Source organism: Delphinus delphis, chromosome 9, assembly GCF_949987515.2.
Source record: "Delphinus delphis chromosome 9, mDelDel1.2, whole genome shotgun sequence".
In the NCBI taxonomy this organism is placed as follows: Eukaryota; Metazoa; Chordata; class Mammalia; order Artiodactyla; family Delphinidae; genus Delphinus; species Delphinus delphis.
The window spans coordinates 4,429,284-4,447,994 of NC_082691.1; the positions used below are offsets into that span (position 1 = coordinate 4,429,284).

The 18,711-nt window shown below is 44.9% G+C and overlaps 1 protein-coding gene across 3 annotated transcripts in view; it reads right to left on the reverse strand.

Moving 5' to 3' along the window:
• COBL (cordon-bleu WH2 repeat protein) overlaps nt 1-18,711 on the reverse strand; it is a 259,545-nt gene that overhangs the window by 16,399 nt on the left and 224,435 nt on the right. For all 3 annotated transcript variants that reach the window (XM_060020105.1, XM_060020107.1, XM_060020106.1), the window contains exon 10: nt 12,414-12,723. In XM_060020105.1, the coding sequence (XP_059876088.1) occupies nt 12,414-12,723 (310 nt within the window). The remainder of the gene's footprint in view (nt 1-12,413; nt 12,724-18,711) is intronic.

The window sequence follows — 18,711 nt, forward strand, 5'->3', positions numbered from 1 at the left end:
CACTGGTGACAGCCTCCCCAGCCCATCCCCCTCCCCAGGCCCCTCAGGGTTTTAACTGGATGGGGGAAATGCCCACAGCGGGGGGCCACACAGTGCCCTCCAGTGCCTCATGCAGCCTTCCCACGCGGGGACCTACTTGGGGCTTTTCTGCCCAGATCATCCTATGATAAACCTCACAAGCAGATATAAAGCAGGCGAGGTCCTTATTGCTGCTTCACAGAGAGGCAACCGCGTGAGCTCAGGATGGCGCAGCCCAAGCTCACAGGGGTTCCAGAACCGGGGAGGGCTGGCCACGTATGTATCCAGAGGTGCCGTGTGGTGCTGCCACCCGGGCATCCAGGGAGATGTCCCCCCATTCCCCCAAGGAGAACTGGACGTTCCTTATCTGTGTCCCTGGACAGCGGCATCCACAAGACAACGGCTGCCAAAGCAATTTGAAAGCAGCCTTTGCAAAGGCTCTTGTCTCCGTTTTCTTGCTGTGCCAAGAACAGAGACACATATGGGGTGATTGTCACTCTTCAGTGAAAGCTGAAGGTCTTTCCCGCTGACCGTTAAAATCGAGGACCGATTTCCATCCTTACTAATCAGGCCGAGATAATGATGCTTGAAATATGCTTTGTACCATCCTCACTTACGTAGCAAAGTTTGTGTTCTGATAAATGAGCCTTTCTTACTTGGTGATTGTGTCCCTTTGGAGCCAGGAAGTGGCTTCCAGACCCGTCTCAGCTAATGTCCTCTGACACGGCAAACAAAGAGCGTTGGCCGAGATCTGTGTGGCTGTGGACCAACTAACAACGACCCCGGGAGGCTCAAGGCTGCGTTTCCTGTTGCTTTTGCCCCAAGACTTAATTGAATGCATTTACTAAACTTGTGTTTTTCTCTTTCACGGAATGTGGTGGTTTAAATAAATCTCATTTAAATATTCAATAAAGTGTACGGCAGAGAAAAAAATGGAAAGGGCTCTATAAAACAGTGTTTGAAATGGAAAACAGAGCACTTTTCAAATGCTGCCTCCTACTTTAAGTTGTTTAAAGTCCAGCCAAACAAAATTATGTCTATACTTTTCCTTCAAAGTATTTGCCTTTCCTTCAAAGTATGCAAAATCACACTGTTCCATGGGAACAGAATGATATTAATAAGAATTAAAAACTATAGCACAGGGAACTATACTCGGTATTTTGTAACAACCAATAAGGGAAAAGAATCTGAAGAAGAATATATATATACACATATATATATGTGTATGCATATATATACATATTCACTTAGTTGTATACCTGAAATTAATACAACATGGTAAATCAACTATACTTCAATAAAAACTAAACTAAACTAAAATAATGCACCCTTTGAAGAAAAAGAATTAAAAAGTAATTTAGAAGTTCCACTGATGATATTATTTCATAAAGCGTACACTGGAGAAAGAAGACCACCCCAGACTGACCACAACTCCACGATCTGAGACTCTCAACTTGTTGCTCCTGGTGTTACCTGGAAAGCAATGGGAATGTGTACATCAAGAAGCAAAAGCATAGCTTTGACTCTGCAGGAACTTTGGTTCATTAGCCTCACTTTTGAGAATTTGCCTTAAGAAAACAATGTTATGGAAGGAAAAACATAAACACCAGCATGTTCATCATATTCACGGGGAGGTCTCTACAGCTTCCGGCAGCAGGGAGTGCCCCCCGTCAGTGCATCCTATGATGACCATGCCATGGAGGTGGAAACAGATCGCTGCTTAAGCTGGCATGTCACGTGAAGAAATCAAGATATGCAACTCCACACAGGATGGTCATGATGATCGAAAAGTAACCTGTGTCTGTGGACAAGGGTGAGGCAGAAACCTAGGCACCATCGCCGACCAGTGTGATTTGTTGAAATGGATGGATTACGGCAAATATTTCATACTTTTTTTTTTGAAGTATGCTCATTTTGGTACAAAGCAGCTTGATTGATAAGGCAATGTTTGAAATGGGCAACGTCTAAAATGACCCTTTGGTCCTCTAATGAGTACTAATTCTTTTATGAAAAGCCATTTACACGTGTGTGATACCATGTCCAATACACGTGGCATGTTGTGTTTATAATTTTATTTTGTTCCTGAGTACCCAGCAATCCCTGAGATGATCCTAAACCAGTGTGTGACAATCCTTACTCCTTAAGGAGGCACTGCAGCAAGGCCTGAGCCAGCCCTTCCCCACGCTCCTCCCACCCATGCTCCGGCCTGAGCTGCCTGGTCTAACCATCAGCGGCCAAGCTCAGGGCTTCAGGCCTGTTCTCCGCCTGCCCGTCTCACCTCCCGTCAGGCCCCCTGTGAAGTCCGGGGTCCCTACACCGCGTCCTCTGCCTTCCACCTGCCTTCCACCTGGCCTGCCTGCCCGCCCCTTTCCTCCGTCTGCCTCTTGTACATGTCCCAGGTTTGTCCCAGATGCTCAGCTCCACACTCCGCTGACACATCCCACCCACCTCTCACCTGACTTTGCTCTTGACGCCCCAGGGTGGACCTGGTTCACCGGGGCCTTGCCTGTCCAGGAGGAGAGAGTGGACACATGACAGAAGCCACCGGCCTTGGGAGCGCTGTGGAGGGAGGAGCCCAGGTCCTCGGCCGGTGCTCTTCCCAAGGCTGCCGAGCACCTTCGGGGCGGGGCAAGGCCAGGCCTGTGGACCACTTGGCTTCTGCAGCCGGTGCCTCTCCTGATGCGGGATAGGACCCGCCACGCTCTGGATTCTGGGTGAATGGTTCATCTGGCAAAAGCCCAAACCAGTGTGATGTATGTATTATGCTTTGCAATGTACAGCTTCAGGAGGGGGAGACTTAGCAGAATTTGCTTTTCCTTCCTCACCCACCCCATCCACTTCTCCTCAAAGGGCCGCTGATGGATTACAGCTATTCCTCTCTCCCTGTAACAGCCAGCTGGGAGCCCTTGGTCCCTGGGCTTGGAGGGCAGCTTCTGTGGGCTCAGCAGGAGGGCCCTCCTGCGTGCCCCTGAAGAATCACAGTTGGCCAGAAGCATTAGCACCTCTTTTTAGCTGAAAGTCAGCTGCGCAGATGTTCCTTTCCCAGGCATCATTCCTTACGCCCAACACACACCCCACTCTAAGATAGACAGTTTCTTATGGACAGTTTGTTTTGGCTTAAGACCAAGGAAATGAAGGGCAAACAAGCAGCACAGGCATTCCGATACCAGCTGCACGTGTTGGAGAAACCTCACCGGGAGCCTTCCCTCCCACGGTGGGTCACTCTGCCAAGGCCACAGCCACGGACGAGCCACCGCTGCCTAACGTCTGAGGCTCAGCCGGCCTCAAGCGGGAGTCTTCCCGGAAGTGGAGCAGCCTCAGGGGCGGGGTCTGGCGACGGCCCCACCCACTCCCATGGGAGACTAACGGCAGTCACGAGGAATCAGTACCTGGGCAAACAGGTGCTTTTTCAGTTTTTAAAAAATTTTATATGAGAAAGAAGAAAGCACGGGCTGATTCTGCCCCATTCCGGCACATCAAGTCATTTTTGTTTTTGATGTGGCTAGGAAAGTTTCTTTAGGTAATTGACCCAGTCGCAGAAAACGAGCGAAGTCTGAGAGGAAAAAGATGTCCTTTTCAGGTTCAACGGCTGACAACAACCAAACCAACCCATGCGATTTCAAAACAGTTACTTGATAAACTAAAGGTAAGAAGCCTGGGAAAAGAGATGGCTGATGACAGTAATATGTGCTTAACTTCCCCATTCCGTGTACAAATGGTCCTGTATTTATAAAGCTTCAGAGTTCTAGAACAACGGGGTCCAACAGAAATGTCATGTGAGCTACACATGTAATTTAAAATCTTTTTGTAGTCACATTAAAAAGGTAAAAAGTAAGCAAGATTATTTTTTCATTAAATAATGTTAATTTTCCTTAACTTAAATTAGTACACTCTAACTCAACATTTAACCCAAATTATTATCGTCATTTCCATATAATTAATACTAAAAAGTTCATTTTTTCATATGTTTGGTGCAATTGCACTCTCACAGCACATCTCAACTTGGGCTACCCATCCGGCGGGCTCAGGAGCCAAGGTTAGCTGGTGGCTACTGTACCTACAGCATAGTTCTCCAAGATCTTAATGTTTGTAAATACTCCTCTGTTAGTGCAGTTACAAAGTTTCAGGGTTCTGAAAGGTATTAAATGTTTCTAAATGCTCACGTGGGCACAAAGTTCCTGTAGTTACAAAATTGCAGGGTTCTAGAAGGCATAAACTATTTCTAAATGTTTCTGTGGTCACAAAGTTCTCATAGTTACAAAGTTTCAGGATCTAGAATATATAAAATGTTTCTAAATGATGCTAGAGTCACAAAGTTCCTTCCTATAACTACAAAGCTGCAGAGGTCTAGAAGGTATAAAACACCTCTAAACGCTCCTAGGTCACAGAGCTCCTCTAGTTACAAAGTTCCAGGGCTGAAAAGCCAGGACAGGAGCCCAGCTCCTCCACCCATGACCTGCGCGTTCTCAGTTCCATAAGCGTCTTGAAATCCTCAGCCCTGCAGATAAGAGAGGCACAGCTTCTCGCTTCCACAGCCCTCACGTCCACCACTCACGGACAGGTGGGGGAGGAGAAGGAGCTTACGGATTGCCAGGCAGAAGGTGGGCAGGCAGCGGACAATACAGGGAGACGCCCTTCCCCTGGAGAAGCTACAGTTTCTGTCTTTTGAGGCTCTATGCATGATTTCAGTGTGGTTCTACTGTTAAAAAAAAACAGAGCCTGCAACCCACTTACCCAATCTGTCTCATTGACTCCTTACAGAATTTCTGCGGAATTAGTGTCCCCCAAAGTGATCCCAGGACTGAGAGCTTCACAGTACTGATCGCACATAGTATGATACACAGATGGATAAGTTGCCTGATTACAGCAAGATTGCCTTCAGGATTCGAGAGTTTAGAAATAGTGCTAGCCTCTCCCCCATCTATCTATCGGTACACAAATGTGTACTTTTCAAACATATGCATATGTTCTTTTCAAACAAAGATGTTATAAATAGTTTAATGAGGCAGATGGTCAGAGGTAGACACAGGTTATAAGGATTTCCAACAAATCAAGTTTCTATCCTTCCTCAGGCAGTTTTAAATAAACAACATCAACAACAACAATAATAACACCAGCCGCCAATTTCTGAAGGCTGGCAATATGTTAGGCAGTGTTCTAGGGGATGGTACTGCAGATCTCGATTGTACTGACAAGAAAGTAGAAGTGAGAGGTCAATCCCCCAAACTACAATGAGGTATCACCTCACACTAGTCAGAATGGACATCATCAAAAATTCTACAAATAACAAGTGCTGGAGAGGGTGTGGAGAAAAGGGAACCTTCCTACACTGTTAGTGACAATGTAAATTGGTGCAGCCATTGTGGAAAACAGTATGGAGGTTCCTTAAAAAAACTAAAAATAGAATTACCATATAATCCTGCAATCCCACTCCTGGGCATGTATCTGGAGAAAAACATAATTTGAAAAGATACATGCACCCCTATGTTCATAGCAGCACTATTCGCAATAGCTAAGACTTGGAAGCAACCTAAATGTCTGTTGACAGATGAATGGATAAAGAAGATGTGGTACATATATACCATGGAATATTACTCAGCCACAAAAAGAAAATGAAATAATGCCATTTGTAGCAACATGGATGGACCTAGAGATTATCATGCTAAGTGAAGTTAGCCAAAGATCTCATGATATCACTTATAAGTGGAATCTAAGAAAAAAAATGATATAAATGAACTTATATGCAAAACAGAAATAGACCCAAAGATATAGAAAACAAACTTGTGGTTACCAAGATGGTAAAGGGGGGAGGGATAAATTAGGAGTTTGAGATTAACAGATACACGCTACTATATTTAAAACAGATAACCAACAAGGACCTACTATATAGAACACAGAACTACACTCAATATTTTAATAGTAACCTATAAGGGAAAAGACTATGAAAAAGAATATATATATATATATATATACACACACACATATATATGGACTTCCCCTGTGGTGCAGCAGTTAAGCATCCCCCTACCAATGCAGGGGACATGGGTTCAATCCCTGGTCCAGAAAGATCCCACATGCTGTGGAGCAGCTAAGCCTGAGTGCCACAACTACTGAGCCTATGCTCTAGAGCCCACGAGCCACAACTACTGAGCCCATGTGCCACAGCTACTGAAGCCCGCGTGTCTAGGGCCCATGCTCTGCAACAAGAGAAGCCACGACAAAGAGAAGCACGTGCACTGAAACGAAGAGTAGCCCCTGCTCACCGCAACTAGAGAAAGCCCACGTGCAGGAACAAAGACCCAACGCAGCCAAAAATAAAATAAATAAATTAAAAAAAAGAATATATATATATATATATATATATATATATATATATATATATATGTATCACTTTGTTGGGCACCTGAAACTAACACAACATTGTAAATCAACTATACTTCAATTTAAAAAAAAGAAGTGAGAGGTCAAGTCATTGGCCCAGGGCACCATCACCAGTAATAGGCAGGGCAGATATGAGGCCAGGCAGTCTTCACATCGTGTTGCTCTTTAAGTATTAGGAGAGTTGGCCTGGGTCATACACGAAGGAAAGATGCAGCTGGAAGGAGATCTTTCATGGGTGACACAACTCCCACCCAGGGCAGGACTGTGTGGAAGCCACTCCTAGGTGTCCTCACCATGAGGGGCAATCCCCACATGGGCCGAATTCTTCCTGAAGGAGATTATTTACTGGCTGTGCTAAATTTAGAGGAAGACTCTTGGAATTGGATGTCCCACTTACAGGGTCAAGTTTGAATTGAGGGCATAGATTTATTTTGCAATGAAAACTATAATTGGATCGAATCGAATGACTTGATGGAAAACATACCATTTTCAGATCACAGCACACAAAGCACACGCTAATCGTTCCCAAGCCTTCACCCTTGCTCCCTTTAGAAGACTGGTATTTATCCTTGAGACTTTTCAATTCAAAATCTTGGCTGTCAGGGCATTCGATGGAGCCCAGCCAGCGCTGCCCTTGAGGAAGCTGGAGCCGTGGCAGCGAGGAGCAGAGCCTCCAAATTCAGTGCATGAGCAGGAGACGTGCACTTTGCCACTAGACCGAATAGTTTAAGAAAAACGCTTTCAGCTGAAGCCAACCCCACAGACGCTCTTTGGACAGGCTGCAGGAGCTCTGGTGCAAAGAGTCCTTGCCTCCAATTTGTCAAAGGGGGACCCCAGGCAATTCCAGCCAAAGAAGTCTGGACGAATTTGCTATCTGCAGAATAGCAGACGGCAGAGAGAGGAGAAACAGCCCAGCAAACTAGAACTTTACAGACCTTACAAACTGGGGCCTTTGCAGGTCACAAAGGTTCTTCCACTCTTCCCTCCAATACTGAATGCATCTCCGAGTATCAGAGGGGTGGCGATAGTACGGGGCACCCTGGCAAAGTTGAAAACCACAAACACTCCTTATTTCCCCTGGGAACTGGCGCCACAGTGGAGATTCTGCAAGCTGAGGGTGTCTGAGACTGTTGGGGACAGCTTCACCATCCGTCAGAACCCGTGTCCCATGTGCAGAGACCGAGCCATGCCCATCATGGCAAAGGGTAACTTATGCTCCGGAGCCTCTGGCGTCCGGCATTCCAAGGGTGGAGAGGCCTCACTGCCATAGCCAGGTCCTGGATCATCACAGGAAGAACACCCCTCCTGGGAACACAAATGCCACCTTAGGATGAGCTGCAGAATCCAGGTGTCAGCATCAATGCTGGGCAGAGCCGGGAGGTGGACTCAGGGCCCAGCAGTAGCACCAAGACCAGGGTACCAGCCCCTTCAAGCGGCCTCCCTTTCTAAATGTGGTCCAGGGGCATCCATCTCATGGCACAGGAAGGGAAGAGCTGGCAGGCTGACTGAGTACACATCTGCCCTTGTCACCAGGCCTGTCCTCTCCTGGGACAGCAGGGTATCAGAAACCACGTTCTTTGTTACTGTTTCTCTTACTCACTGAACTCGTGTGCGCCTGGGCAGTGTTCCGCTCCGGGGCCCTTTCCAGGTGGCCAAGGTCAAGACCACACCTCCATGAACAGTGGTGGGCTCTGCTCTCAGGACATTTCAGCTTGATTCTGGGCTACCAACCCCCAAGCACAGTTTATCATCTCATTGAACTTGACCCTGGGCCAGTCTGGACACCTGCAGTCATCTGCTCCATTGTGGATCACACAAATTTTGCAGACTTGCTCTCTGGGCCAGGACCGGTCGGCCCCTGAAGACTCTCCCCACCTTCCCCTTCCCCTTCAGGCTTTTTGCTGTCCCAACTCTCAATGCCCTATTCTCAGACAGGGCCTCAGAGCACATCACTGGAATGCACCATGTTCACCAGAAGCAGTGTATTCTCTCTCTCTCTAACCATGTATCTGAGGTGCGTATTTGTAAATGCCGTAAGTGTGACAGTGCAGAAGGGGGATGACCTAGGACAGCATCTCCCAAATGGTCCTCAGTGGAACACTCATTCTAAAGGATATTAAGAGGCAGGCAGAGGGGAAAATTTACACGTTGCTTTGCTGCAGAATTTGTAAGCGACTTTATACTCTCCTCTTCCAAGAGAAGAATGTGGAACTTCCCAAATATATTGTGAAGTGATATTTTTCAAGAGATACATCCCAGGAGATACCCGAGTAATTGTAGCGATTCCAAAGTTGGCAAATGAGTGCGCAGAGGAGGACGGACCAAGGCATCCAGCCGTCAGTGGAGCGCACATCTGGGACTGGCCTGCCCAGCATGTAGATGTGTTTTTTTTGGCCCTGAAAGTCTGAATTGGTTGCCAAGATTTAAAATTTGGGAGGCCTAAATCTCTCAAATGGGGAGGGGACTGGATTCTGGATGGCAGGTGGGTCACAGCCCTTGATGAACCACCCATCCTCCCGGCTACAACATAAGGGCCGTCTCCACGTGGGGACCTTGTCCATCCTTTCGTCTTTCCAGCTCCTGTCCCATCCTAGACCCAGTGCCCACCGCAGTGCATCAGTACCGTTTGTATCCAAGGAGGGAACTGAAATCAGCCTTCGGGGGACAATCTCTGCGTCTGCTACCTGCTTTCTAGTTCCCATCTTCATTTCTTGCATCTGAATGTTTTTCAAATTCTAACTTTAAGACTATTCCTCCCATAAACAGAGTCTTTCCAAAACTGGGAATGTACCTGGTTGACAAACATATGGGGAAAGCTCAGCTACAATGGGAATCAGAGAAAAAGAAATTAAAGCAATTAACACTTACAGCCTTTAAAAAAAAAACTGGGGAGACCTCACATAAAAATCTAGATTTCTGTCTTCTCTTCCAACGCTGGCCACACTGGGTCTGTAAATTCCTCAGGGCAACAACCGTAAGGAAGCTGTGGGGCTGCCCTCTTTAGAGAAAACTTGTGCTTTGCCCCATGCTCTGTGGCCTCTGAGTTTGTAACCCTGCTTTCCACAGTAGGCACGGATTAAGTAATCCTGAAATTTATTGAAAGTTATGCATTTGGACCTAAAGATGTGATACACCATGCTGAAGCCTCTGAGTATGTCTAATTGGTAAAGGAGACAACGCTTGTTGAAAAAGAAAAACCTACAGATATTCCATGAAAAATCATGGGCAGAGAGTTGATCCCATTTCTGAGGCAAATAATGGAACAGCACAGACAGGACTGAGGAGTTCAGCGATCATCTTCAACTTCCTTTGACTCTAAAGCCCAAAAAAGGCAAGCTGGTGTGCCATGAAAATTCACGGTGCTCTGGTCCCTAAACTAACTGTGTGACTTAGTCAATGGGTCCCACCCAATGGCTATTCAAAAGGCACTGAGCATGTGCACAGGTACCCAGTGGCTCCCACACCTGTGACAGGTAGGAGGCGTTATCTGCACAGATATAAGCAAAACTCGAGGCTCAGCAAAGTTAGGAGGACCCTCGAAGGCCAAGCAGCTAGTTAGTGGTGGTGGGATTCCACGTGGGTCGGTCAGGGCCCAGAGTCCCCGCCCTCCCCTCCACACTACTCTCAAATTCAGTGGCACCCCAGAGACGAGGGCAGAAAAACATGACCTGCTCCCTGTTTGGATAAAGCGTCAGGTTCCAAGACCCCGTGATTATCCTGGCTGTGGCTGCAGACAACAGTACCATACTTGAACAGAAATCAGCAAGATTTTACATCTGGTCAACACCAGCAAAATCCACTGGGACTTTTGTAGGAGCACCCCTGGGGCACCGAGGTAACATGTCTGATTAGTTTCAGACGCAGAGCTCAGGGTGTGCAATCCCAATGCAAACCAACTGAACAGACCTGAGGATTGCTGTGAAGCTCCTTTCCTTTATGTGTAGGTGGACTCTGAAGGAAATGCCCTAGTTTTTCTCTGCAAACAGGCCAACCTCAGCTCAATGCACCCTGTTTGGGGCAGAGGCAAAATGGACCAACTGTCACCTTCTAATTTTCTGTCTAATAAAATATGAACTTGGTCTTGGAATTGTCCTTAAGATTGAAGAGCTGTACTTGAACATTACTAGAGGGTGTATACAACCACCTGGGGAAATGCTCGTGATAAACTGTTAGCTAAAAATAAACCAAAATAGAATAGTATTGACACTACAGTTACATTAACCAGACAGAGACTTGTGTGTTCATTTAGACAAAGCTGAAAAAAACATGAAAAATACAAAGGCATTCATTCATTTTGGTGATCAACTTATGCTTTTTTTTAAAAAAAAATCTACTTTATTTCTATTAACGTTTCTAAAACATTGCGTGACTGGTTCTTAAAATTATCTAAAAGGTAAGAAAAAGGAGATTGTCATACTAAGTGAAGTAAGCCAGACAGAGAAAGACAAATATCACATGATATCACTTATATGTGGAATCTAACAGAAGAAAAAAGATACAAATAAACTTATTTCCAAAACAGAAAGAGACTTACAGACATAGAAGACAAACTTATGTTTACCAAAGGGGAAAGGGAAGTGGGGGGAGGGATCAATTAGGAGGTTGGGATTAACATGTACAGACCACTGTGTATAAAATAGATAAACAACAAGGACTTACTGTATAGTACAGGGAACTCTACTCAATATTTTGTAATAACCTATAAGCGAAAAGAATCTGAAAAAGAATAGATATATGTATGAATAAATCACTGTGCTATACACCTGAAACTAACATGATATTGTAAATCAACTATACTTCAACAGTAACACAAAAAAGAAGGACGAGCTGCCAGGAATTAACCTGCCTTTCTAACTAAGAATGAAGAAAGGAATTATGACAGACTGGTTCTGGTGCAGAGACAGAGTAACCAGTCTATGGAATGAGTGCAAGCAACAGACTGACGTGTATACGGAAACTGGACAGAGGACCAACGTGGAACCAGGAACCAGTGGGAAAAATAGATCCCTTCTTGACACCACGCCCAAAAATAAACTCCAGGTAGACAAGAAGCCCAAATGTCAGAAAGCAACACTAAAACTTTTACAAGAAATTCAGATAATCTTTAGTCCTTTGTGGTATGAGAAGGATCTCTCAAATATTCAAATATCATATACGTTCAGGAGAAAAAGGACAAATTCAACACTATTCAAATCAAAAAGCAATTTTCATACAACAAAATAAAACAGTTGAATTCAAGCCACCGTCTTAGAGATTCTTTGTGTGTAAATAACTGTCTAAAGAGAAATTAACGGTTAAAAAAAAAGTAATGTCCCAATTTAAAAAAAAAAGAAGGCTACGAAAAGACTATGAAAGGCTATGAAAATTCATAGAAGAGGAAACTGAATTGGTCATACACACATGACAAGATGCTCATCCTTACTAATCAGGGTATTGTATCTTAAAGCCACACGAAATGCCATTGGGCACCTATATGACTACAACGCCCATTAATCCCCGTATCGGTGGATGTGGAGTGGCAGGCCACTACAGACGGGACGGCTGGAGGACGTGGACACCAGGTCACCATTTTGGAGAGCAATCTGCCAATATTCCAAAAAGTTGCAGGTGAGTTTTCTCTGAAGGTCTAATAATTTCTCTTCTCGAAAAGCTCTGTGTATAAGTGGAGACCTATGTATGACGTGCTTATTGATTCCAGTGGTGAAAAACCAGAGCAACCCAAGTGTCCATTCATTAAGAAATGGATACATAAGTGAACTAATAACACATACGTCATCAGGGATAAATCTTCAACACATGATATCGAATGGAAAACTACACTCAGAGTATGGTACCATCTATATAAAAGGTACAAACAAACAAGCCAATACTATGTATTATTTGTAAATACCTGCAGAGTTAGAAAGAGCATGAAGACAGAACTACGGAGAATAGGTCCCCAGCCAGGGTGCGGTGACCTCACAAGTATCGGTTGGGTCACCAGGACGAAAGACCTCCCTCCGTCCATGACTCACCTCAGATGCCAGTTCCCAGGGCCACTCCTCTCCCACGAGGGGCTCTTCTGGGGGCCCAGTTCTGGGGTCCCAGCCAGGTCCTGGTCACTGCAGTCTTCCTGGTCTGTGGCCCACTTGTCTTTGGATTTCGTGCTGTCGTGTTGGGAATCCAGGGACACGATGTCCGAGGGGGAACTCATCACTCCCGAGTCCTCTGTTGTGTCCTCTGAGGCAAAGCAGCTACCAACAGACACAGTCTCCTCGGCCTCCGACGGCAGTGGAGGGACCCCGTCCACAGCGCAGGGACCGCCAGGCCCCAGGGGCAGGCTCACTGGACGAGACACACAAGGGCAGGTCAGGCAACGCTCCAGTGACTTCCCCACTGCCTGACTCATCTGAAATCTGGAATTTGGGGTGTGAGGGAGGACCCCTCACACACACCACTTCCCTCTGGACACACTTTAACTTGGAAGGAGTTACGTGCATATGTGACTGAGAGCAACATTTTCCCTAAAAAAATCAGCCTATTTTGAATTAACCTTTGGAATTGTTATCCTGTACGTGACTACAAGCAAACAACATTAAAAAATTCAAACTAACGACATGGTGAATGCAATTGTCTCTAGTCTGACCCTTGGTTTAACAGAAGTTGTTTGAAAATGAGTTCTTTGGAGAAACTAGGGGTTTTCAAAATAGAAACAAACTTTGAAAAAACTCATCTTGTTCGGGAACTTCTAACTTCCCAGGGACGTGTACAATTTGGCTTTAAATATTAATGACAGTCATTGCCAGCATCTGGCTTTCTCTTTATTTTTACATGTGAGAGTTCGATCTGGTTTAAATAAGAGATGCTCGTAGAAGAGAACCCGCAAGTAAAATGTAGAAGGATGAGAACAAAAGTCTTCTTGGATGAGGTCACTGTGCCCTGAGCACTGACTGTGGTTCAGGGCAGCAGACGGCATAGGATGCACCGATTGTAACTTACTGCGGAGGCCCGAGTTCATTCCCTCAGGCTCTAATCGTGACGACGGGGCACTGCGGCCACGCGTCACATCTGTCCAGCTATTCCGAGGGACAGTAAGTGTTAGGAGAGTGTGGGCACCAATGTCCCCCTTACTGGGCTTTGAGGTTGAAAACTCCATGCCTGGAGAAGAATGCCCCTAATATTGAGGTGGTAGGACAGGAGTATAGAACTCTGGACCAGCCTCAGACCAGAGGTGTTTTTTTAAATTGAATGTAGATATAGATTTTAAACCTCAAGGCATAGGATCTAAGCACTGCTTATGGCCATGCAGGAAATAAGGACTGTGTTGTGCTGTAGTTTCAGTGTGTTTTGTTTGAAAAGCGCTCCTCCAATAAGTAAATTGCTGGATGCCTGAAATGAATAAAGGCTACACACATGCCGAGTGCAAACTCCACAGACTCATGCCCCGATAGACAAGTGGCATCATAACACCGTCAATACACACTCAACACCGTTAACTGGACAGCAGACTAGAGACACAGAGTTAACAAAACCAAAAGAGCACCGAGGAGAAAATTCCCGGAGCTGCTGGTTTCTTGGAGATCACAAACAGTAAAATAAAAGGACAAGATCAAAAAAACAGAAACAAAGGAACCAGACATTTCACAAAAGAGCTCACAAATAAAGATCAGAAACAAGGGAGGAATTGTTTAGAGGAGCAGAGGCACAAGGCAATGTGTCTGAATGCAGTGAATGCTTCTGAACAATGACCTCTTTCTTCTAGCTTTCTTCCTGGCTTTTGTTGCAAGACTCTTAATTAGAGGGCAAATCCGGAGAAGAAACACTGCCTATGGATTAATACCACCCAAGCCTTTTCTGCGTGGGTCTGCTGAGAAGCTGTCACACCTCGGATGTTGTGTGCTGGCTACTCTGTCCACACAGCCAGCGACTCTGCTGGAGATGCCACTCCTGGACGCTCCTGCCATCCAGAGAGGGCAGGAGGGAGGGAGGATGGAAGGATGCTCGGAGCACCGGGCAGGTCTACCAGCTAGTAAGAGAGATGAGCTCGTGCTAAGGCGCAAGCCTCCTGCGAACCACTTCCGAGAGTGCTGTCAAATCCAGCACGGATTTGAAGATGGGAATGGACATCCCCACGAGGCTCTGTACCTGGGTCAGTGTTAGTCTGTTTGTTTTCAGGCCGTTTCTGATTCTCTCCGCAGTCTGCGCTGTCAGCCTGAGACTCTTTTGCTTGGAATCAGACATCCCCATCTGCTCCCTTATTATCTTTTCTCTTTTCCACTGGTTCCTATTATTAACCTCATGAACTATAACATGTTTTGACAATTTCTGTTTGAGATGATGGAGCAGGAAACTGCTTTTTCTTTATTGATTCTAAACAGAAGCCTAAGACACAAAAGGAAAACTTGGAGCTGCTTGGCCTCATGTCCTGTCCTGCAGATCCTTCTGTGCAGCCCACTTTCTAGCCTCACTCAGCCCCTGAGGGTTTCCACCAAGCCAGTGGTCCAGGGACCCAGCCTGAATCCCAGAGCCCAGTCCAATTTCTACTCAGAAATTTGAACAACCCTTTCCCCTTTTTGTAAAATAAGCATGACATCCCTTCTAGAATTCTATCCTTTGAAATTCCAAATCCAAAGAGAGGATGTAAACATTTTTGACAGTTGACTGGTGACTAATTAGGAATCTTAAAAGAAAAAAAGCATGGCCTTTTTTCCTCTCTGCTATTTTCCGTCACCCCTAAGAGTACGTCGCTCTTTTTGAGTTGATTAATGCGTTGGCAAGTTCGCTCTTCTCTTAAGGCGTGAACAACCTTTTTGAACTGAAGGGTTATTATTGCGGGATTTTTGCAAATGTGGAAAAACACAATTTGTCTTTAGCAGATGCCAAATATAAATTCACGATTACATTCTCTTCCAGATAAACAGCCACAGAGCCCGAGTCCAGAATATTAACGCTTCCATTGTTCTCCACCTGAATTACATAATCCCATGGCTCAAACGCCATTACAGCTAAATGAGAGCAAAAATTCTCGAGCTCAGGCGTAAAGCAGAAAGAAGAAGAAAGTGCTAACTGAAGGCTACTAATTCCTCAGGTTGAACACAATCATTTCAGTTTGGCATCGAGTTTTTCTTTTACAAAGTCACCAAAGACAATTTCTAACACCAAATGTAAATATCTTCTGGGTATTTTGGTAATGGATTCATTTTTATTAGTTTATTAAATGCAAATGAAAGATCTTGTATGATATGATATTGTTTATTTGCTGGTCATTATGAAGGGAGATTTGTCAAGAGTCAGTTTCCCCGGGCTTATCCGCCCAGAGAAAATGTCTCATCGAAAGACTAACCTCAAAAAAAAAAAAAAAAAAGCCATGAGGGGCTTCCCTGGTGGCGCAGTGGTTGAGAGTCCGCCTGCCGATGCAGGGGACACGGGTTCGTGCCCCTGTCCGGGAAGATCCCACATGCCGCGGAGTGGCTGCGCCCGTGAGCCGTGGCCACTGGGCCTGCGCGTCCGGAGCCTGTGCTCCGCAACGGGAGAGGCCACAACAGTGAGAGGCCCGCGTACCGCAAAAAAAAAAAAAAAAAGTTAGAGAGCCTAGTAAGGTACTCTTGGCCTCAATCAATCTATATTTCTCTCAAAGCCTGAACCATAACCCTAATCCTAGCATCCTAACGTGCCTGTTAGAGACACAGAGAAAATCCCAGTTTCACCCGTGTGAAGACAAACCTGCTCTCCGCTTGCCATTCTTTGAAAACATATATAGAAAACAGCTGCTGCTTCTATCCATCTGCACTGCCCCCTCCCTGTTTGTGCTACGTGAGTTCCTCCTTCCGGGAGCTAACCTAGTTCTCAACAGCTGGGCCAGTCTAACTGCCCCCTCACTACTCCTGGCCACAGGGCACGGATGTGAGATGTGGGTCATGGATGTGACCCAAACATGGTCAGTTGATACCGTGGTCCAAAGATGGGCACGTGTCCTAAGCTGGACCAATCAAGGCCTTTCTTGGGGTCTTCTGGCCAGAGATACTGGGCAGGTGGTCTCCTTGGGCTGAAATCCATGGAGTAGGAGGGGTCCTGGATAAATGACAGTCTTCTGGACCAGCGCGTGGAGAGGGCTTGTCCACAGACAGAGAAGAGCACAGACCTAAGACAGCGCTTGGGCTTGGGGACCCCACCATGTCCGTAATAAGGATTCATCTCTTAAAATTCCCAGGTATGTGAGCAAAAAAAAAAAAAAAATATCACAAAACCCATTCTTTTGTAACTCGTTCAATACATGTTTCTTGGAATTAGATAGTCTTGTCTAACAAATGTCTAAATTGCCCTGATTTCGGCATGAAGTACACACACACACAGGGTTTCATATTATGGTGTTTCCATGACAGGAACTTTTATTTTAAAAAATATATTAAAGGTGACAGCTGCATATCATGTTTCCCTTTCCTGGATTTATCTTCCATTATTCAGATTACACATTTGAGTAATTCTATTTTCGGAATAATCTGGTTTAGGATCCAGTTTACTCTCTAAGCCCTCTTGTGTCTTCACAAGGTTGTCTGCATTTAATCCTTCACTGTCAGTATGGCTAAAATGAAGTCAGATTCAGATCAAAATCCTTCTTCCTCAAGATTGAATTCTCAGCACCACTGTTGTCTGGCATCCCGCCTCACAGATGAGAACCCAAACGCTAGCATGATTCTTTCCAACTATAAATAACCTTATCTCTAGAAGCTAGTAAGATTTTCCTCTTTACCCATGGATATCAAAAAATTCACCAAAATGTGTCTAATTTTGTATGTCTCTGAGGATATGTATTAATTTCCAAGAACTTTTGGAAGTTCTTTTTTTCATGTGTTTTTCAATACCAGCTTGCTCTTGTTTTATGTATGTAATAATCTGTTAACATTTTCTGAAGCAATAACAACAAATATTTAAAGTTCTGCTCTATTGCCTAAATTAGCCCTACTTCCTTTGGAGTTAGTTCCTCTAATCAGTTTGTGGTCCTTCCTCCACACACTGAAAAAAAATTTTGTTTAGTGATTCTTGACTGTGCTAAATGATGGTGTCAGTAATGTCAGGAACTAGATTTCTTTTGTACACGTGACCATCACTGTTGCCTTAGGAGAGAGCAGAAAGCCTTACGGCAGATTAGGCTGAGCAGATTCCCACAGGGAATCTGCAGGGAGGAAAGTTGCTTTCTGGGGAAGACTACGCCTGGATGCGGTGGCCAGTATCTCTCAGCAGCCACAATGCTGACTTTGGTTGACGGTTCTTAGACCCAGTTCCGCCACGTTGAAACTGACGTTTCATATTATTTTCATGTGCCTATTTTATTTAGCAAATAGCTAAAAGAATTCCTCCTCCACGCTGATGTCACGGTTTTAAGAGTAGCCTAAGATATTAGACCACTGGCTAACAATGATCAGATATACAGTTCAACATCAATATTTGAAACCATATAATGGTAGTTGGGTTTTTGATATTCTGCAATGTCCAAATAACTCCTTATTTATCCAGTGTCCTCTGCAGTATGAAAATAATTATTCCTATTTTGCAAATTATAAAAGAAGTCCCAGCCAACAAATGATTTCATCTATCCCTGATAGTATGTGTTACAGAAACATACTTTGCCAGGCCCATAAACAGGACAAGTCTATTCAAAATCACACAAAAACACATCCTAAGCAAAAGTCAATTCGAGGTTCTTGCGCCAAGAAAATGTGAAATGAACCTTGCGGAGAATACCTACATTTACATTTTTCTACACCAAAAGATTTTCTTCCACGTCCTATGGAACAAATCTTGGTTCCATTTGTCCAGAGATTTCAATATATTCTAAAATATTTTTGAGAAAAAGAGCCAGCCCTCTCTTACATATGTATTTCTGGGGCCTCACCCTGGGGATCAGGATAGTTTCCGTTGTCAGGAACAAAACTGATGCTTCAGTTCGCTTCATCAAAATAGAAACCCTGGCTCCAGGTTGTCTAGCATATTAAAGCATGGGAGCTGTGTTCAATCAACAGCTCAGAAAAGGTGACATTTAGGGACTTGCCAAGTTACTAAACTGAATGAGCTACGATTCAGGTCTGGCATGAAGTACAGGTGAGCCACCTGCCTTCTGAGGCAGGCAATCCAGGAAAAATATCATCTGTTTCTCTGCTAGATTCCCTCAAGTCCTATCCCTTTATCATTAGAACTCTAGAGAACAAAGTATGTGGCCCACTTTCGCTTAGTTTTCTGTAATGCACTGTTCAGCCATTGCTACTGACTTAAAATGACCAAATGAAGAACATTTTCGTATCTTATGTAGAACTGCTGTTGCAGATATTATCTATC